At 33.8% G+C, this 23,247-nt stretch overlaps 1 protein-coding gene across 5 annotated transcripts in view; it reads left to right on the top strand.

Moving 5' to 3' along the window:
- The window catches only part of LOC145690891 (uncharacterized), a 98,226-nt gene that overhangs the window by 2,762 nt on the left and 72,217 nt on the right, over positions 1–23,247 (top strand). Inside the window, exon 2 of one of the 5 annotated variants that reach the window (XM_081766301.1) lies at positions 7,854–7,931. The exons of the other annotated variants lie outside the window; for them this stretch is intronic. Coding sequence (XP_081622427.1) covers positions 7,854–7,887 — 34 coding nt within the window. The 3' untranslated portion in view covers positions 7,888–7,931. Of the gene's footprint in view, positions 1–7,853; positions 7,932–23,247 lie in introns of those variants that run through there. 5 annotated transcript variants of the gene reach the window in all.

The raw sequence follows: 23,247 nt of genomic DNA, 5'->3' as shown, positions 1-23,247 counted from the left end.
GTAGCTAGTGCAATAGTAAGAAGTATCCTCGTGCATGGGAGATAAGAAGTAGCTGTTCTTAACAATTACCAATATTTTAACCATCAATGGATCTTCATTAATTGTAGAGGTCCATACATGAATCCATTTCATAGCTGCAATCATTTCTTTCAAGGAAGTCGACTTTTTACATTCCCAGGAATCATTTCTAGGGTATGGACCTCCATTTCTCAATATAGGATCACTTTATCGGCTTAGTGAACGTACATGATATATGAATTATTGTACAAACAACGCTAACCACCATGTGATGGTCGGTAAAAATAAGACTGCTATTCAGATTAGGGCATTACGCAGACTGTTGGTAATCGAGGATAGCTCTAAACTCTGTATTTAGAATAAACTTACATGTCTTACGTGTTGAATGTGTTCTTATACGTTCCAAAGTGTTTTATGGGTAACATCCTGAATTGCTTTCTTTGCTTGTATATTTGTGTTTTAAATTAACACAATATATTAGGGACGTAATTGCTTAATTATATGGATTCCTTCTTTCCCAAACATTTTTCTAGTTTTGTGTCATGTTTTTCCACATTGAACTTTGATACTTCATTTAGCTTACAGTGGTAACACGGAGTTACTTTGCACATCGGGCATTACTTCCCACAAAATATGAAAAGAGTTTCAGTCCTTTGTTGGTAAAACCATGAACTGTAAACAGGTTGGTGGTAGTTCATATTTTTCTCACTGAGTGTCTCTGTACAGTCATATGGTAGTTTGTTTCTGCAACGTCAAATATTCTGTCTGCTTGTATGTGTGGAATGCGGTGAGCGAATTTTCGTTTCATGGCGACGTTCAAGTTAGCAAGTGCGATTGAGAAACCGTAACATGAATTTAATACAAAGAATTTGAACTTGTCGTTTTTAATAAGTTTGTATTAGATTCGGATATTAACCTAGGTAACTCATATCGCTTAGCAGCATTGTGTGGTTTAATTGAGTTAGAGAAAACCTATCATGGTTGTGGTAGAAGGCTGAAGATATTTCCGATGTATGGTAAAAATGGGCGTTTATTGGTTAGTCTTGTTTGTAATAATAACAAGTGTGCTCGCGGAAAGGAACATTTTTCAGTAATGTGAACTTGAGTATTGCGCATGTTTTCTTGCTATCTTATTTTTTCATGAATCATCAATTATGAGTTCATTATTTATGAGTGTTCTGGTATGGCGAAACGGTGAGTGCTTTCCATTTTTAATTGATATTAATTTTATTCTTGATTTGCTTTGCATTTGAGTATTTGTCAAAGTATTTCTTTTGCTGCTGGTGGTTGCATTATCTTGGTGAGATGTAATTTATTTTTCCTCGTCATGCTGCACTAATTTATAATTAGTGATGATTGTTTTTTTTTTTTATTTTTTTAAATTTTCCCTCTTACGTTAGCTTTATAGTACTGGTTTGAATAAATATTGTTTTATTGGGATGCTTTTATGGCACTTGGGTGGTGGCTGGGGAGCAGTAGGCCCTATTTAGATATCGATATTGATAGTCACCGCTTCACCTGAATTGGTTAGGAATAGCGTTTAGTAACATTTTGGCCCTTGTTCTTATAGCATAATTCTTAACATTGTATATTACTTTGACTCGGACAGTAACTGTAACCAACTCGTCTGATCCGGTTCCGGGAGCAGTTGAGGAATGATTCCTAAACTGATCTGGTAACCGGATCAGATGAATAGGTTGCAGTCACTGTTTGACTGAAAGTAAAGATTTGCATAAAAACCTATTGTTAGTGATTCCTACATGTATAAGCTACAAGCCCACTCCCAAAATCTAGTAATTTCTTAAACACTCTTTTTGAATAAAGGCTCTGTCAAACTACTTTTCTGGATACGACGCAGTTCATAATTTATTTTTTCTAACAAGAAATTCATTCCGACATCTACCAAAATAGAAAATTTACCTAAATTTAAAACACAGGAGGCTTCAGTGGTAATAATTTCCTATCTAAGCGTTATTTTGGACCGGTGCAAAATTACCGCTAGGAGAGGCTGAAACGCCTTCTCCCAGTTTTACGTTTTTTATGACTATAAAACGTTACACGTTTCAATTTCAGCTACTGCATCAAAGTTCCACTATACTTGGTAGTATTCTACTAAACTAACTTTGAGGGAAATTCATATAGATATCTTTTAAAATTTATCAGCATTTACAGTGACTGCTTTTAATACCTCTACAACAACAAACTTTCCCTGTAATTGGAACTGATTTTAACCGCCAATATTGTAGCCAAAATACAATTACATATTCTATGTTACGGTTGCAGTTGAAACTAACTCTTAACTGTTCATGGTTTTCCCGACAGAAAATTGTAAATCTCTTTTCAAATTTTGTGGAAAGTAACCCCGTCTTATGGTACTTCAAAGTAGTTTTATGCAAGACATCATAATTTTGAATAAACAGTAGGCTACATATGATTATTTGGTATACCTTAACTTGAAAAAAGGACGTGCGAAAATGTTGTTAATTTACTCTGTCTCTCTCTCTGTCATCACGTTCGGAGTATGAAGCTCGATTCGTAGACTAATTTATAACAGCAAGTTAATATGCACTTACAACTAACATTATGGAGAAGGGTACTATAGATGTGAAAGACCCCAAAATATTAGGAAGAGTAGAGATGAGAAAGTGATGAAATAGGGCGGCTATCTGTATTGAATCCATAGTCTTCTGGAGCAGTAAATGTTGCTCCTTGTTATTTATTTTGCTTAATTTTTATAATAATAGTTATTATTATAATTACGATAAGGAATTGGAAATGTACCGGGAACAGACATTAAAATCGCAAGAATGTTTTTTTTTTAATTTTTTTATTTATTCTCATCAGTTTCTTATTTCAAAATTCTTTCTATATGCATTTTTCCCCTGAAGCTAGTGCTATTTCGTCTGGCACCTGGTAAAATACAAGTTTGTACAGTATTATAATAAGCATTTTTACGTAATACTGCGCAAAAAATTCGTATTGTGTATCATTTGTTTAACATAGCATACCAAAGATATAACCGAAAAACATATATATAATTAATCACAACCTATTGAGTAATAGAAGACAATACATAATGATTCCAATGATATATAAAAATATTTATAACGATCTTTAAAACATTCACCACTCGGAATCGAAAATGGCATCAATAATCAATACAGTTTGGAAATACGTCTCAAATAAATAAAAAGTTAAAAAATTGTTTGTGATTCATATCTGTAACATCCTCGAAAATTATAAGTCATTTCGGTTGTCTTTTAAATGGTGTGATTTCAAATTATAAACCCTATGATAAAAAGCTGAACTCACGCTATTATTACATCCACATTCAAAACATGCTGCAAAAACGATTGAGCATATTTTTATAACTGTTACTTACCTCCCTAGATTATAGAAAATAATTAATTATTTCATTCACCGGATAGCGATAACGTGATCTGAAGTGAAACACTTCCATGCCAGTTCCTCAGAGCGCGTAAATGAGAGGTCAAAATTTAGAATAGATAAAGAATAGAAAAAATGGATAATTGTAGTTTCTGTTATCTACGGACATACTTGTATCTTTTATATTGTATCATATAGCAAAATGTGTTTCCCTCAGTTATTACGGATAAGACAATTCAAATTATATCCTTTGTGTTGAGAAGGGGAAAAACTGTTATTACCAATCACAAGTTTGATAATATTTCAAGAAAAGGATTGGGATTATTTTCCTAACTTGAATGGGATTTGTACCTTTTACTTGCAACTATTCTACAACCAACTTTACGGAATAAATAACTTATTTCTTTTCATTTTTAGTAGATAAGTTTAACAAAATAAGAGATTGTGCTTTTTACAATTTAGATATCTGTTAGAACATCTCTAGGTGGAAACTACAAAGAAAGTTTCAATTCGTTCTATTTCAAGCGCTTTCAAATACCAATTTTTGCTTGCGCTACTTGGAGCCAATCGTAGAAGTATATGTTTGACATACTGCTATTCCTAGTAGAAGAGGCAAGTAACAAGTGAGTATTTTTTTTAATTAAGAAGGAAGTGTTAATGTCCGTACTGACAAACAATGAAAGAAATTTTGATCGTAGCATTAAACTTGGTAATCAGAACGGCTCCTACTCTGCGGATGGTATAATTTGAGATCGTTTCACTTCTTTTAAGCGAAGGATCTTGTTTGGGAATATAAAAGAATGTAAGAATATCCCAGGTACAAATCATAAAAAAATTTCCAACCATTCTATTTGAAACATCTTTCAATATTTAGCAGCTATTGCCAGTTATTTTGCTTCTATCTGCAGAGAATGTAGTTTGAGATCATGTCTTTCTTATTAGGGGAGTGAAATAAATTTTTTTACTCTGCTTTTAGATTTTAGACAGAAGTGAGAATGGCCGTAGATTCAAGTTCCGCAGATTTTGTATTTTTTATTTAAGAACAGTTTTGGAATAGAAGATTAAGAATAGATTTCTCAATACAAAATAGCTATGCAAAGTATTTTTTTTAACAAAATAGAAGCTTGATATCTTTAAAAAATGTGCCCGACGTCGGTTTCTTCTTTTTGGGTTCCCTTTAAAGGGGGGGGGGATCATTTTGACTACAAATCGTTTTCTAAGTAACGTTAGTGTCAATTTTTGTTATGGGGCAGCAGCATTTTATCAGATAATGTTCTCGTTGTATTGTTGAAAAGTGTATTAACTTATAATCATAAACGACTTTTCGTTCTTCTATATAGAAATCCTTTAGGCTGACATCATCATTATTATTTAAATTCATTTCAGAGCGATGTTAACAAATTTGATTGTGAGTTAATGAGATGTACTCATAAAATGCCAGCGAAAGGTTACTGATTTATTTATAAATTAGCCCTGTAAAGTCCACATTAAGAATATGATCGTAAACATGAAATTATCAAGTAACAAATTCGAACAAGATTTCTTAGTAGGATAGAAAACTACACCGTCTAAGCTGCATTTCATTCTTGAATGCAGGTTTACATTAGAAAATCACGATAATGGTTGAGTCCAAGTTTTTATGTGAGAAAGATATAAACTGCTTTAAGAAAAGTTATTGTCCACTTTTATTATATTTCTTACACAGGAGAATATATTTTATGTCCACTTTTATTATATTTCTTACATGGGGGAATATGTTCTATGATCCAATCGAAATTGCAGAAACGTGAGAGTACAAGGAACCAAGACAGACGATAAGGTTATGGAGCTAATGATTTATAGTTTGCCTGTGTATCAATTTTCTGATATATTTTGTGTTTCCACGTATATTTCTCTTTCTTTAATTTGCACCTTTTCTCAATTTTAAGATTTTTTTCACAATATTTTCGATCGTATTCCACCAAAAAATGAGTTTTCTATCATTTTGTCAGTACTTCTGTGTATCGATAGCTTTTCCCATACTTCATACTGACTTTTTCGACAGGTCCATATTTTTGCACTTGAAGCTGTAAACGCTGAGTTATTCTATATAAAATTAGGAAGTTCACGAGTGAAAGCTTAAAAATTAAAGTTAGATTTTACATTTCAAATGAAATTGACGTTTGTTCGATTAGCACTTATTGATGGCTCAAAGCTCATAAGATACAGGCTTGCGTGTCCTTTTTAAGCTTATGCATCACCCTTTACAAGAATCTGCATTAACAAACCTGGATTTCTTTAATTTGTACTATTGTTTTCTTTTTAAAATTTTAGCCTGCATTCTCCGTTTCTGTGTCGACTACTTACAGTCTTATCTAGGGCACTTGCCTCATGTCTTTTTACTTCTTGTAATTGTCTATTTCCGTTGCCTCGCTTTTCTGGTTAATCATAACTCACTAGGTTATGATTATGCATTTTTAATGTATCGTCTCTGAAGTTTAAACTCAACCCCTTTTTCCTTCGTTTCCTTCTATTTTTAAAGATATTTTCTGAGTTTAAAAATTACTCTAACAGCATATAGCTCATAAAAATGGAAATCCTAAAAGAGCTGGGACTGAATGAAAAAGCTACTTTATCTTCAGTCAAATATAATGTTACTATTTGGATGAATCCTTCGGGATTAATTCTAATCAGTATTGTCTTAAAATCGACAGGATAATGCGTGAGTAAAATATAATTAAAACAATAAAAAACTTTGGATTAGTAGGTCAAGGTCAGGCAAATTTAATCCATTATCTTCTGAAGTTACTGTTACGTCTACATATATGTAGGATTAATCGAGGATTTCCGTTGAGAATAGCTAAAATATCTAAGCTAGAAGCACTTTGAATGTGATCTTCGCGCACAATGTTGCGTATATCCTGGACCGAAAGAAAAAGAAATGAACAAGGACTAGGGGTTGCTAATGAAGGACAACAGATCATGAAAATAATAGGAAAAAGAAGAAGCAGCATGCTTTGCCTTCTTATTCCGCACTCCGATATGGTCACCATGCTGATAGCGGGAAATGCAATAGAAATATCAGGAAGAAGAATGCCAAGGATACAGTATATACGCAGTTGCGAAGAAGAGAAGTTATCAAGTTTTAAAACTGATCTCCCAAGGTAGAGAAGAGTTTCAAAATTTCCATGTTGGCCACCTATCTATGGTTGGGGTGAACAGGATGTAATCGACGATTTAAAGAGTGATTTCCCAAATTTACTATATTCACACTAGTTCTTTAAGGATAATTAGAACGTTGATTTCATAAATCTACGAAGCCAGTTATACCTCTTGAAGGAGGTGTACTCACCAATAATCCATGCGGGAATGACATTTCTTAGCTTTATTATGTAATGTTCGGGCAGCGTAAATAAAACTTCGAAAATAATATTTGCAAACTCTCGCATGAATACGTCGGAACTAGGTCGTGATATTTTTTGAAATAAACCGCGTTCAAGTATCGGCTGGTACAAGCTATATTTTACTCTCAAAACACATTATTTTGTTAATAATAATTTGTTTTCTGCTTTTCTTGTAGATATCTTAAATTTTATTGGCCAGTGGTTAGTGGAGGCTAGTTTTGGTCAAATATCTTTACACTTCTATTTCTTTGTTTTAACTGCGTGGCTTATTCCTGTGTCCTTGAAATCGTGTTTCCTGTCGTTGTTAGAATCTTGTAAATGTATTCGTAAAGTTCATATTGATTTTCGCTTTTTTCCCAAAAGTTTAAACATCCCTCTCTCTCTCTCTGTCACTTGTTTATTGCGTTAATCCCAACTTTGCTACGGCAAATCACGATTTCTTTCGTACCTACGTTGTGTCATAAACCGAAGCTTGGGAGAACGGCAGACAAAACATAGATACCGTTAAAATGAAAAAGTGAACAAATGATCAAATTAAGCTCAGATATTAACAAACTAAAATTATCATGTGCAAATCACAAAACCTGGTTAAACTTTACAGAAAATATGATAATACCAAATATGATTCATACAAATTAAAAGAACATCAAAAGGTTACAAATAAAAAAGTAGGATTTACTGTATATATTTTCGGCCGTTTTAACTTCTTTTATTTCCCCTTTTATCTTTTATTATTTTCGGTATTATCGAAATATCTTGCTATTTTATTTTCGGGTTTGTCACACAAAACTGAGATTACAAACGATTGTTAGGATTAAACAGTGGGGTGCTTTGTTCCAAAGTGAACACATGTTATACTTTTATGAGTTCTCCAATTGTACGGATTGAGCTTCGCAAGCTAAATCACCGTTTGCATACGTGAGAGCCATTTTTTTATCATCAGTGGTTGTACGATATTTTCATAGGCCTCCGTGTAAAATAATTTTTTCTAATATTGTGCAGAAATCAGCAGTGAAGTGACTAGTACATATGTGTTAGCACCCTAACAATCGTTTGTAATTTCAGTTTTGTGTGTCAAATTCTGGCTCCATATAATTGAAAAGGAAGGAGTAATTGTGCCTGCTTGGACGATCGCTTATTACTATCTGTAGAGGACTCCAGGGGACCCTTGGGATAATCCGACGGGGAATGCCTGAGATCCTATTAACTGCAACGCCTCTGAAGGAGTTGACCGGTCGAAGATTATTGTGAGTAAGTGAAAACTTTATTGATCAATTGTGCCACACAGTACAGTATTAAAAGAAAAAAAGTTAACACGGCCGAAAATATATACAGTAAAAGCTACTTTTTTATTTGTAACTTTTTGATGTTCTTTTAATTTCTGTTAATTACATTCAGTATTATCACATTTTCTGCACAGTTTAACTAGGTCGTATGATTTGCACCAGAAGATAATTTTAGTTTGTTAATATCTGAGCTTAATTTGATCATTTGCTTACTTTTCCATTTTTACGGTATCTATGTTTTGTCTACCGTTCTTCGCAGCTTCGGATTATGACACAGCGTAGGTACGGACGAAATCGTGATTTGCCGTAGCAAAGCTGGGATAAACGCAACACACAAGTGAGAGAAAGCATGTGTAAACTTTTGGAAAAACAGCGAAAATCATTATGAACGTTACGATTATATTTACAAGGTTCTAACAACGACAAAAACCACGATTTTATGGCCACAGGAATAACCCACGCAGTTAAAAGAAAGAAATAGAAGTGTAAAGATATTTCACCAACACTAGCCTCCACTAAGCACTGGCCAATAAAATTTAAGATATCTACAAGAAAAGGAGAAAACAAATTATTATTAACAAACTAGTGTGTTTTGAGAGTAAAATATAGCTTGTACCAGTCGATACTTGAACGCGGCTTATTTCAAAAAATAACACGACCTAGTTCCGACGTATTCATGCGAGAGCTTGTAAGTCTTATTTTCGAAGTTTTATTTACGCTGTCAAAACATTACATAACAAAGTTCAGAAAAGTCATTCCCGCATGGATTATTGATGAGTACACCTTCTTCAAGAGGTGGAACTAGCTAGGTAGATTTATGAAATCAACTATCTAAGCATCCTTAAAGAACTAGTGTGAGTACACTAAATTTGGGAAATCACTCTTTAAATCGTCGATTCCACCATGTTAACCCTACGATAGGTAGGTGGGCAATATGGAAATTTTGAAACTCTTCTCCACCTTGGGAGATCAGTTTTAAAACTTGATAAAGTCTCTTCTTCGTAACTGTCTATATATTGTATCCTTGGTCTTCTTCTTCCTCGTATTCCTATCGCATTTCTCGTTATGTGCATATGAACCAATCGGAGTACTGTATAAGATGGCAAAGCATAGTGTTTCTTCTTTTTCCTATTTTTTTTTCATGACCTGTACTGTCCTTGTCCCTTAGTCTTATTCATTTCTTTTTCTTTCGGTCGATGATATACGCAACATTGTGCGGTAATACCACATTCAAAGTGCTTCCAATTTTGATATTTTAGTTTCTCTCAATGGAAATTCTCGATTAATCCTACATATATGTAGACGCTACAGTAAGTTCTGAAGATAGTGGATTAAATTTGCCTGACCTTGATCTACAAATGCAATGTCTTTTTTTTTTTTTTTTTTTTTTTTGAAGCTAGATGTAAACCCATAAACATATAAAAGCCGTAAATAAACTTAAAAATTGAAATGGAACCGGGGGCAACTATATGGCAGTGTGCAGTTTTATGGCTGATTTGAACATACGCCTTAGTTTGCGCACGTACTTAGACAGCGTGTGAGACCCATTCTAAATATTCTCCGTTCGATTCTCAGCCTGGAACTACAGTTTGTTTTTCAAGGAGTTGAGCATTGTAAATTACGTTCGCTATTGCAACTGAAAGCGATTCATTCCTTAAAGGAAATAGAAAAACCCAAAACAGAAAGATGGAGCAGGAGGGAAACGCAGACTGTCTATGCTTAAGAGTAAAAATTTCGTTGTTCTGTCCATGCTTTCTCTGTCTCAGCATGATGCATATTATTATATTCATTTTGTTTGCATTAATTTTCCTCTCTTAGAATTCAACGTGAATGTAGTTTATCAAATCTGTCTAGTGCGTCTCTAACTGATGGACAAATATTCATTCTTTCTCCCTCCAATTGGAGAAATATACTGGCATGTCATATTTCGGGGCATCCGTATTGCTGTGTTCGGTGTCCAGCTATCAGGCATAAACTAAAAGTATTCAACTGGAGGAAGGAGCTACTATTTCTTAGAACGCCAGTCCTCTTAAATGTTAGTGGTTAGCTGACTAGGACAAGTAATAAAAAATTGGATTAAGGAGAAATAAGTGAACATTTAAGAAATATTTGGAACAATTCAGATTATGTAGCTAAACGCAATCATCAAAAGAAAATGCATATCATGGTAAAAGTAATTAGAAAAAAACAAATTGGAATAATATATACCGAGCATTAAAATTAGGAAAGGGAAAAGAGATTTAAACAATGAAACGATGGAAATGTTTACAGGTCATGGTTCCTATAATTCTTATACCAGAAGATTAAATACCGAATATGATTAAACATGTTACTGCATGGTAGACCAAACGTCGGAAGAAATCAGCGTCGAACTAACTTAGTGGCCAACGGTTTGCGTATCCTACAAGCAACGCCTTTTGGGTCAAATATATGAAATGCCGTATGATCGTTTTTCTGAAGTTTGAACCCACAGAGATCAAATAATCAATCTATGTGACTACTCTATCCTTGAATTGTATTATATGCAACTTTTCAATTTGGATTTCAGGGTAAAATTTTTACATGTTTAAATATTTGGTCCTCTAGCTATATTTTGTACATTTCAAGTTGGTAGCATTGTTATCCCGGATGTATAGGCCTGAATCAGAAATATTCGATTAAACTTTTCTTTACAAATGTTAAAGTTGTAAAATGGGCTTCTGGCAACTTCGATAACTCACTACGCTACCTGTGATTCGAGCAGGTGTGTTTCCAAACCTAGTAACTTATTATGGAATAGCTATCATTTCGCTGCGTTTAGTTATGGAGAAAGAAGTTAAGATGAATACTGTGTAGAAGTTGTACCTTATACTGGATGAATACTGTATAGAAGCTGTACCGTATAAGAGATGTAAAGAGTATTTACCAACCTTATCTTTCAAGATTTGTGTGTTTGTAAGATTGCTGAAGGCAATGGTTTCATGGTTAATTCAAGGTGAAAACATAATAGTGTCTGGAGAAAAGTAAGACCATTATGTTGTTTCATTACGTTTCTGGTTTTGAGTTTGTTAACGTTGAGTTCTGCGCTTAAATACAATTACTATTAATGCGAATACATTTTACTAATCATCTGAGCTTTCTTGACGGTATATACTATTCATTTCACTCCGTTTGCTTGTTTGGAAATAGTTCTGCAGGTGTGAATTCGTTTTGCTAATGCTTACACTAGTTTTGATATTTCGTGAATTTTCACGTCACACTCAGTTAAAATAAAAATTAATGGTTTAACAAATTGTTCATTACCATAAACAAGTAATAAAAAATATAATTTAAATTACTTTGACGATTCTCATAGTGCTTATATACAAAATTCAAAATATGTATGTTGCTTCCGTTAGTGCGCTCTAGTTCTGAAACTGAGTTTTTAACCACTCGGAATTTACGTGTCATTTGACACCAGGTGTTCGCAATAAGGTAACTCTGGTTAACAAAAAGAATGTCCTTGTAATCCACAAGGAGCGTAGCAGATAGGGTGTCGCGCGTAGCGGGAGGTTGTACGGGTAGTAGGGAGTTGGAGAGGAGTAGGTGCCGAAGAAACCAGTAGGAGGCATGCGTTTTGCTGTGATCAAATCATATCAAACCATAGAACGTAATCGTTCGATTCTAACATTATAATTAAATTTAACGTATTTTTCGTCACATTAGCCCAGTTCGAATACTAAGATAAGTCACCACTATCAGGCACCCTTAATTTATACGTATATTTGATTGCATAACTTTCAAATTAGACACATCACATTCACCACAACTACTTTTTATTCTGTAATCTCCATTAATAAGTACCAGTTGCCATAGCAAACCGAAACGGAAATTTTATTTTATTACTGTAACCACAAATACAGATTATCTATCTAAAATCAACATATATTCTATGTTTTTTCTTCTTCTTCTTAACTACAAATTGTGCATTTTTAAGTAGTATCTTTGCCCAAAATAGCTACAAGAAAAATGGAAGTAATTCACAAATATATTATATCGTTGCATGTTCTGAATTGGCATGTCATGAAATCAGAGAATACAGAAGAGAAAAGTTTCAGACTGTTTGTTTTCAGTGATGTCCTTAACAAAATCATTCAAAGTGTGACTAACCGGATTTCGAAACACGAAAACCTTTACCACGACTTTGTGTGTTTTGATCCAAGGCGGATTTCTGATTTAAAAGACGAACTACCCTCAAACGCAATGAACAAAATTTGTAGCATAGATAAAGGGAAAACTGTCGAAGAACTAAAATTTAATGCAGATATTTAGTCCAAGGCATCGCAAGGAGATGTTTTGAGTGAATATGATATTAAATATATAGCTAGTGAGTATGAAGAGGAAGCATGGTGAAGCGATATTGAACCCGGGATGTAGGAAATCAAAGTGAGCTTGCAAGTCCTGCCTCACGTGTGCGTTCAAAATTATATATGAATATCACATGTATGCCTTATGTTATACTTACCTCTTTAAAATGTACAAGTTCCTCCTTACTATCCCTCTTACACATGTAGAAAGGAAGTTGTAAATAAGCTTTTCTTGAAACTCAATATTATAAAATAAGGATTAAGAGCTAACCTCGGACAAGACAACCTTCAATCGTTTATGTTAATGAAGTATGAAAGGGATATACTAAGTACAGTGAATAAAGATGTCTTAAATAAAAAATTCTATCATGATAATGCAGAATTGAAGAAATTTCTGATATAAGGTAAGGATGTCTTTTCTTCTTGTCATGTAAACAGATCAAAGTAATAAAAGTTAAATGCTACATATATATATATGATGCACTGCCACTACATATATATATATATATATATATATATATATATATATATATATATATATATATATATAGTGACAGTGCATCAATAGTAATTAAGTTGTCTGAAACCAAAGTGAACTATCATAACTCCATTTTCGAGCTGTCAACAAGTATGTGTAAAACTGGAAACCCAGGATGTCAAATACCACAAAAAAGGTTGATTGCCACATTGTTACATCACCTTTTCATGTGAGTTTATCCACCACACACAGTTTCCAAAAGTGATAATTTATCACAAATTATGAAAAATTACAAAGTTTAATTGGATGGTCTCATTCCAAAGTGAACCAACCGCCAAAAACAGCTTTTCGAGAAATCGAGGCTTAAAGTTTTAGTTGTTTCAAAAAATCTACATAACACTTGAAAATATAGCTTTATTTCTATCTTTTGTTACAAATATTGATCTTTTAACTACGATGAATATTAAGTGGGTAACAACAAAATAATAGTGCAAAATACAATAATATTAATACAAGTTGTAACTTAGTTCACTATGGCATAAGACTTTGGTATTTGATTTGCCATTGATACGAAGAGAGAACGCTGACAGTATTCTAGTTTGTGCGAGTTATATTTTCAAAAGTCTGTTGTAACTCGCAGAAAGTAATGGGGGCGCGGTGGCTCAGTGGTAGAGCGTTCACCTCCGGTGCTTGCAGTCCCTGGTTCGAACCCAGGTCGCGCCGTGTGGACTTTGTGGTGGACAAACACCGTGCTCGTGGGTTTTCTCGGGGTTCTCTCGTTTCCTTCTACTTTCTTCATTCACTCATTTCTCATTATCACCGTCTCCTTTAGCCTAACCGGCATAACCGTGGGACGTTAAACTTAAAGATTTCACTTCATTTTCATTTTCGCAGAAAGTAGAATACTGTCAGCGTTCCCTGTGTACTATTAGTGCTTTCAAACGGGTCGAATCGGGTGAGGGAAACTCGGGTCACGGATCTGGTCTTTCTAACTCGGATCACGGGTTGGGTCACAGTAACTCGGGTTACGGGTCTGGTTGGGTCAGATGTACTCGTGTTACGGGTCAGGTCAAGCTTTTAAGCTCGAGTCGGGTCAAACAGCTACTCGGGTCATGGGTTGGGTTCAGCCTTGTAATACTCTTATTGTTTCGTCAGTTGCTCATACATCAGGATTCTGAGAGTTCTATTTATTGGTATGATCCATCTCTTTTCGTTCGAACTTATGAAAAGTGATAATACTCTTGACATGCCAAAATGAACTAAATACAAATTGCTCTGGAAATAAGTATACTATTCCGTATTTGGTCACTAATACTCAATAATTTTAACATTTAGTGTGTGATATACTTGCGAGATTTGCCATACTATTATACATCTAATATGTCACTCACACGAGCGTTCGCAAACTGTTTTTTAAAGTTAGTTCACTTTGGCATATGAAGAGTTTAACTCGAATTCATAACACAGGATAAGAAACACAATATTACTCTGTTGATCTAATTTGACCAATAAACAAAATATGCCTGCCCGTCTCAGACGTCCCCGCATTAGAATCTGGTTTATAGACATCTGAGGATCCACAACTTATGTCAGAACCGTCTTCATCTACATAATTAACGCGAACATTTCTCAGCGTTCGTTTTGAACTAACTCCCGGAGAAGCCATCTTGTTTGTGTAGATAGTTCGTTCTGCCGCCCTAAACCCAGTGTTGTTAACCTCATGCCAAACAAAAATCCTATCGTAAAAAAATATCATTTTACAAAATAGCTTGGTTCATTTTGGCATAAGAAAGACTACATAATTTGCAACTTATTCCCATGTTTAACTCAAAAAATAGAAATTTGGAGTTAGTTCACTTTGGCGTGAGACCATCCAATTTGGTTACTGATAGTTTGAAAATGCATTTAGTTCACTGTTTTTTCAGACAGCTGAATTGAGGTCTCCATAATAAAAGGGATCCAAGTTATACGTGACATTTCCAATAAGTTTTTTTTTTTTATATTCGGAAAACCACTTTCCGGATCACAATATGCAAACTTCAAGAACCACATCGCACTCCACTTACCAATGAGTGAATTGTGTCGTGGTTATCATCCAAGCTTATATACAATATTTCACTATGGAGAGTCAATTTCCTAGGCATAAATTTACCTACTTCAAAAGTCAATTCCCTTGTCCTCCAAGGTCTTCACCTTATATTTGATGTAGATGTATTATTGAGTGTAACGTAATAAAATTATGTGGTTTTGAAACTTACAATTTTGAGCGTTTAAGCGGTCTGCGAGGATAGTTTGTAATAATACTCCACATACAACTGTTGATCAGCCAGTTAAATAAAAAATACGCATATGCCATAACGTCCCTATTTTACATTCAGTGGGCCTTATTAATGATTTTAAGTCCACGTCCCTCAGAGCTTCTCATTATAACCCTGGTAGAAATAAGAACACTATTGATATTAGAAAAATCCAGAGGCCAGACTAATCCAGAGGCATGGGATAACATCAAGTGGTAAAATAGGAAATTAATTTGAGAACTTAGCTCAATATATAGTAAGAAATATCGCGAGAAGAAAAAACAAAAAAAAAGAGAGAAAAATCATACATTACTTTAGCAGAAATTATAAATCTTTAGGAACGAAGCCGAAAACTTGTTATAAACAAAATTAACTTCTCTCGAAATAACCTGAAACAGGTGAACATCACTTCCGTTTAGTTAATGTCCGTTATAATACATGTTTGTAATTCCATAAATTGTTTGGCAATAGACCAAATAGAAAAGAGAAACAAACATAACAAAATGATATTCGGAAGAATAAAAAAAATCCAAGAACAAACTTTTAGATGATATCCCTGTTGATTGCCAGCAGTTTCTTCTTGTTTCCATTCCAGTTTACTCGCGCTTTATCCTATCGATTTTAAGACAAAACTGATGAGAATTAATCGCGAAGGATTCACCCAAATAGTAACATCATATTTAACTGAAGACAAAGAAGAGAAAGCAGTTTTTAATTCACTCCCAGCTCTTTTAGGATTTCCAATTTTTGTAAGGTATATGCTATTAGAGTAATTTTTAAATTGGGAAAATATTTTAGAAAACAGAAGGAAACGAAGGAGAAAGAGATTAAGTTTAAACTTCAGAGACGATGCAATATTCAAAATGCATAATCGTAACCTACTCAGTTATAACCAACCAGAAAAGAGAGGCAACGAAAATAGACCATTACAAGGAAGAAAAAGGCATGAGGCAAGTGTCCTAGACAAGACTGTAAGTAGTCTAGAAAGAAACGGAGAATGCAGGCTATAATCTTAAAAGAAAACAATAGTACAAATTAAAGAAATCTAGGTTTGAAAATGGAAATTGTTTAAAGGGTGATTCATAAGCTTAGAAACGACACTCAAGCCTGTATTCTATGAGCTTTGGGTCATCAGCCAGTTCTAATCGAACAAACGTCAATTTTACTTGAAATGAAAATCTAACTTTAATTTTTAAGGCTTCACTCATGAACTTCCTGATTTTGTATGGAATTACTGAGCGTTTACAGCTTCAAATGCAAAAAAAAAAAAAAAAAAAAAAAAAAAATTACCTGTTTAAAAAGGCAGTATGAAGTATGGGAAAATCTATCAATAGACACAAGTGCTGACAAAGTGATACAAAACTCATATTTTGTTGGAATTCAATCTAAGATAGTATGAAAATAATCTTAAAAGTTGAGAAAAGTGTAAATTAAGGAAAGGGAGAATACGAGGAAACACAAAATATATAAGAAAACTGATACACAAGTAAACTATAAACCATTAGCTCCATAACCTTTTCGTCTGTCTTGGTTCGTTGTACTCTCACGTTCCTGCACTTTCGATCGGATCATAGAATATATTCCCCCGTGTAAGAAATATAATAGAAGTGGAAAATAATTTTTCTTAAAGCAGTTTAAATCTTTGTCTCATAGAAACTTGGACTCAACCATCATCGTGCTTTTCTAATGTAAACCTACATTCAAGAATGAAATGTAGCTTATACGGTGCAGTTTTCTATCCTACTAAGTAATTTTGTTCGAAAATCGGGATGTACTGAATAAATTCGTGTTTACGATAATTTTCTTAATGTGGACGTTACAGGGCTAATTTATAAATAAATAAATAACGCTTCTCTGGCATTTTTTGAGAACATCTCTGTAACCCACAAAGAAATTTGACTTAACATTGCTCTGAAATGAACTTAATTAATAATGATGATGTCAGCCTACAGGAGTTGTATATAGAAGAACGAAAAGTCTTTTAGAAAATAACCTTTTTAAAAGTACAACGAGAACATTATCTGATAAAATGCTGCTGCCCCGTAATAGAAATTGAAACTAACGTTACTTAGAAATCGATTTGTAGTTATAATGACTATCCCCTTTTAAAGGAAACCCAAAAAGAAGAAACCGACGTCGGGTACAATTTTTAAATATATTAAGATTCTATTTTGTCAAAAAGATACTTTGCATATTTATTTTGTATTGATAAATCTATTCTTAATCTTCTATCCTAAAGCTGTTCTTAAATAAAAAAAAAATCCTGCGGGACTTGTATCTATGCCCATTCTCACTTGTGTCTAAAATCTAAAAGCAAAGTAACAAAATTTATTTCACTCACCTAATAAGAAAGACGTGATCTCAAATTACGTTCTCTCCAGCTAGAAGCAAAGTAACTGGCAATAGCTCTTAAAGTTCCAAACATGTTTCAAATAGAATGGTTGGGAAATTTTTCATGGTTTTTACCTGGGATATTCTTACATTCTTTTATATTCTCAAATAAGATCTCAATTCATTTCACTCGCCTATAAGAAATTAAACGGTCTTAAATTATACCATCCGCAGAGTAGGAGCCGTTCTGATTATCAAGTTTAATGCTACGATCAAAATTTCTTTCATTGTTTGTCAGTACGGACATTAATACTTCCTTCTTCATTAAAAAAAAAGTACTCACTTGTTACTTGCCTCTTCTACTAGGAATAGCAGGATGTCAAATATATATACTTCTACGATAGGCTCAGAGCAGCGCTAACAAAAATTCGAATTGGAAACCGATTGAAATAGAACGAATTGGAACTTCCTTTGTAGTTTCAAGCTAAGGATATTCTTACAAATTTCTAAATTGTATAAAGCACAAACTCCTTATTTGTTAAACTTAACTACTAAAAATGAAAAGAAATAAGTTTTTTATTCCGTAATGTTGGTTGTAGAATAGTTGCAAGTAAAAGGTACAAATCCGAAACAAGTTAGGAAAATATTTCCAATGCTTATTCTTGAAATATTATCAAACTTGTGGTTGGTAATAACTGCTTTTCCATTTCTCAACACGTAGGATATAATTTGAATTTGTCTTATGCGTAAAAAGTAAGGGAAACATATTTTTTACTATATAATACAATATAAAATATACAACTATGTCCGTAGATAACAAAAACTAAAATTATCCGTTTCTTCTATTCTTAACGTACTCTAAATTTTGGCCTCTCATTTACGCTTTCTGATGAACTGACGTGAAAGTGTTTCACTTCAGATCACGTTATCGCTATCCGATGAGTGAAATAATTAGTTATTTTCTACAATGTATTAAAGGATAAGAATATATGGTAAGGTAATATGTTCAACCACTTGCACCTTCGTTACTTTTTGATTATTACTAGTTCTCCTATGTTTCTGCTCTCAACATAGAGCTTATTATAACCTGCTCTAATGCTGTTCGCAAAAATCGAAATATATAGCCTACTAGGTTTGGAATTCTGCTTTTAGAGAATTTTTGCAAACGATGCCCCTCGTGTGTTATTAGCTTCGTGAAACACTCTTCATTATTGTTTTTTACGCTAAAAGTAAAAAGGGCATGCGAAGATAAATACTACACTCTGAGTACCGAAAAATTGAAGAAATATGTTATGCATCACATTCTAAAATACAGGGAGCTGAACTGTTTGAAATAAATATTTAATATGTTGAGCGTGTTCATTTAAGTGGCATTTTATTACACTACGTTCATTCAAATGTGTATCATAAAGACGGTAACGGTATTAAAATTGTACGTCAGATATTATAATCTGAGTGGTCTCTCTTGTTAGAGAAAGGACATTTGGCACACTAGCCCTTTTACTTTTAAAAAATGTCGCGTGCAGCAGTGTTTTCGGAAAGAAACATTCAAGAAAGAGAAGACAAACAATCTGCATACTATACTTCAGTACAAAAAATTTGACATCAACCTAATCTGGTATTAGCTACAGAAATGGCTGAATCGATTGATATTAAATGTTACATGTCTGCAGTCAGCCAGACATGTAACTCAGTTAGAAAAGTTTTTATTTTTTTCTTACGTTACTGTCACTAGAATGAAGATCTTACGAGTAAAAGAACAGATTTAAATTTTACGCTAAAAATGGTGAGTGGATTATGCTTAGGAGGTTTCTTTACGCTATACCAGTGAGCAAGTGATCTACGACTTACGAGATGAAAACGGGCAAATTCCGCAGATTCCGCCTTAATATGCATTTATGACTAACAGACAATGTTTTGTATATGGTACTAGTTTATATCTGTGGTTATTTTATATTGAAGCACTTCGCAAAGTGTAATCTGAGTTGTGAATAAAACAAGGATGGTTGTTAATGGTCGTAATATCAAAATTCTTAGTGTTTCATGTTTTAAGTGCATGTTTCTTATTTTCGTATTAAACTGAGACATTTATATTTTTGTACTTTGAAATAGTTGCTTTTAACTCATATCAATATGGAGGGTAGTTTTTTAGAACAATTTCAAGCAATGTTGACAGAGGAATTAGAGAAACAATTAGAAACCATTGCTCAGAAAATGGAATTGAATATTGGACGTCCAGGACAAAAAATAGATGAATCTTTAAGTGAATTCCAGCAGTCTGTAACAGAAGCGATTTGGGAGCGTAGGAAATAGCGAATTGAATGCCAAAGCTGACACTTTACGTAATAATATCAAAGAAAGCCAATAACTCATTAACTGAGGTACGCTGTGAATTAGTTAACGCAGCCAATCATATTGATTCAATAACTGCCGAGTTTAAAAATAGTGTAGTGGAATGAGAGAAACGTTTCACTGAGAATTGTGAATACATGCGAACGGCACAGGTTGTGTTTTCAAGCCACTAAAATACAACAGTGCAAGGAAGTGCAAGGCGAAAAAGAAACCGCAAATATTCTTGAATTCGAGCCGACCCACGTTGTGGAAGATATGTGCTAAATAAACCAGAAAGTTGATTTCAGTCAGGAATAGGAAATATGCACTGTAGAGATAGCGAAAAAAAAAATAGAATCGTTATGTGGAACTGTAGACAATTATGTTTCCAATGTAACTGTTTAGCCGGCAAGTGATGCCTATGTTTCACACATGATGAACGATATAGCTGAGGTTGCGCGTACCCATCCTCTCGGAGAATCCAGGGAAGGCTTGAGAGTTCGGTTGTTGGTTTTGTGTGGTAACGATTTTACAGTGTTTTCGTTTTTGTGTCGCAGGCAAATGGTTTTGCGCGACTTAACAAATTCAAATTTGTCTTCGTAGCCATGTATGTCGAACGTGAGTTGCATTTTAGTGCTGCAAATCCGTTCCGTCTTTATCAACTTTTAGTATTGTAGAAGGAAACGACTTCAAATTCACAGTTTAGAGTGTTGGCGCACGAAGAAAATTGTGTTTTACTTAGTGAACGTCTCGTACATAATCAATCGGTCGGAAATGTTTACCGTAAACAAGCATAAAAGTAACACTTCCAATAAAGCACACGCAGTCGAAAATATATTTCCGATATAAAGACGAAATCTAACACCAAGGTTAAGAAGAAAAATAAGATAGCCAATGATACCCAGTTGAATTTTGGTAATATATCAGTTAACATAAACTCTATTTGGAAGAGCACTATTAGCAGAATTAAAATGAGCAGACGTAATCATATCAGTCTATCAGATGCAACATTTATTAATTTTCAGTTGCCGAAATGTGTGAATTTTCAAGCTAGTACTTCACTATTGCGAAATTGTAAAGCGCGAAAATATAAGTGTAGGGCTACTCAGATGTAGAACAGTTGATTCCTCGTGATGATAATATTCGTCAACCTCCGTGTACAGCGTACTCTCAGCGGGCGCAAACACGCATTAGGCGTGCAGTAGGAAATAAGTTGAGAATAATAGAAAAGTGCTTTGGTAAGTGTAATTCGGAGCGAACTCAACTCGGTGCAACACCGGATCTGTACTTACTAACACAAATGTATAAAATACCAAACTGCTGGAAAAAGCTTGAAAATTGCTCCTCCATATACGAGCCTTGGTTAATAAAGTTTAAAATTAACATTGTCCTATTTCTTTTAAATTCCAAAAAGTGAGCCTCAGGTCGTTGATATCCTATTGTTCCCGAACAAGCGAGCGAACAAATTGATTCAATTGTGAAGAGAACCGCGGTCCCCAGAGGGTTAATGTTCTGTGTGTATATGCACATTTTTTTACAACAAACTTATTCAATACCCAAACCTTTTTATTCAAAAATATTTTGTAATATTCAACTACTAAATATAAACACATAATGTAGCATAAAATTTATAATATTAATTAATATATACATTCATACAGAAAAAACCTTAATAAAGCAAGACAATTTTCAAAACAAGCATTTCGTAAAATAGTTATAACATTACTTGTATACTGATTATTTAAAATACTGTATTACAACTTACTAATATCAAAAATTCTAAAGGAATGAAAAAACATTTAAAGTCTCAAGTTTCAATAATCATATTGCTCATACGGCAAATCGAAAGACTCATTAAAATGTTTCAAATACATTTAGAATAACAGGTCAACTCACAAAACAATCCCTCTTGTCTTGCTGTTATTTAAACACATATATATGAAAACTTACATTTTTTTTTTTTAATTATCAGTAGTACTCCCAAACAAACTTCTATTTTTACCAAATCATCAACTATAACAGGTACATAGCCTTCAAAACTAATGCACGGATCTTTACAACATTAGCGAACACGCGATTTTTAGCTGATACAATCATTACTTAATCTTCTTTTCAACAAACATCTTATTGGCAACGGCAAAGTGAAACTCTACTAGCACATTTATGGGCATTGATCATGAACGAACATCACAAGAGGGATATTCTATCCACCTCCAAAATATTAAAGATGCACAACAAACGTCATCTATCATTCATCTATCCTACTTATGTATCATTCACAAGCTAGGCATTCGTGAAGCAAGAAGGAGTAACTATCTACGGAGTGAACCGCCCTCTAATGGCCTTTGGCATCACGTTAAAATACGCATACATCATAACAGTAAATTCATTTAAGGATGCCACTCTAAATCAGCCTTTTGGCATCTTGAAAATAGCCCTAAATCATTTAAAATGCTCAATTGCCATTTAGTTGAACTCAAACGTACACAGCTCTAAAATACTTTATATGCAATCATTTTGTTCGCTTGACGAACGTTATCAATTTTCACGTGCCTAGTTGGCTCATGCATTACTCCCTCAACATACCATGAACAACTTGACCTACCCATCACTAGATTCCACAACGAATCAAAAAATTTTCGTATGTCGTTTTTTTAATATCAGCATTCTCAAATTCAATTTAAAATCCATTACATAGTATTACTGTTGTGTGAATACCATTCAAACCGTAATCAGTGGAAGATTTACGGAGTTTGTAATTTTCAGGTTGAAGTCCACCCAAAATTGCATAATTTCTTCTTTTTTAAAAAAAAGAAAAAAGGAAAATACTTAATTAGACTCAAACAGTGACTTTAATCGGTTCTTATTGTTTCAATCACTTCTTGGAACTGTTTCTGCGTGAGTCACTTGCTGGAAGTGTTCGTGCCTTTTGAGTGACGTCCTTTTTGAAAGATTGGTGGTAGTTCATATTTTTCTCATTATATGTCTCTGTACAGTCATATGGTAGTTTGTTACTGTGACGTCACATGTTCTTTCTGTTTGTATGTGTGGAATGTGTTGAGCGGGTAATTGAATTTTCGTATCATAGCGACAATCGAGTTAGCAAGTGCGATTGAGAAACCGTAACATGAATTTAATACAAATAATTTGAACTTGTCGTTGTTAAATAAGTTTGAATTAGATTCGGATATTAACTCATATCGCTTTCCAGCATTGCGTGGTTTCATTGAGTTAGAGAAAACCTAATATGGTCGTGGTCGAACGCTGAAGATATTTCCGACGTATGGTAAAAGTGGGCATTTATTGGTTAGTCTCGTTTTTAATAATAATAAGTGTGCTCGCTTTAATAAATCGACGTTTGTGCAGAAAGGAAAATTTTTCAGTAATGTGAACTTGAGTATTACGCATGCG

The sequence above is a fragment of the Thermobia domestica genome, chromosome 7 (genome assembly GCF_964235325.1).
Source record: "Thermobia domestica chromosome 7, izTheDome1.hap1.1, whole genome shotgun sequence".
In the NCBI taxonomy this organism is placed as follows: domain Eukaryota; kingdom Metazoa; phylum Arthropoda; class Insecta; order Zygentoma; family Lepismatidae; genus Thermobia; species Thermobia domestica.
The sequence above is the reverse complement of the archived record's forward strand: the minus strand, read 5'-3'. Positions and strand labels throughout refer to the sequence as shown.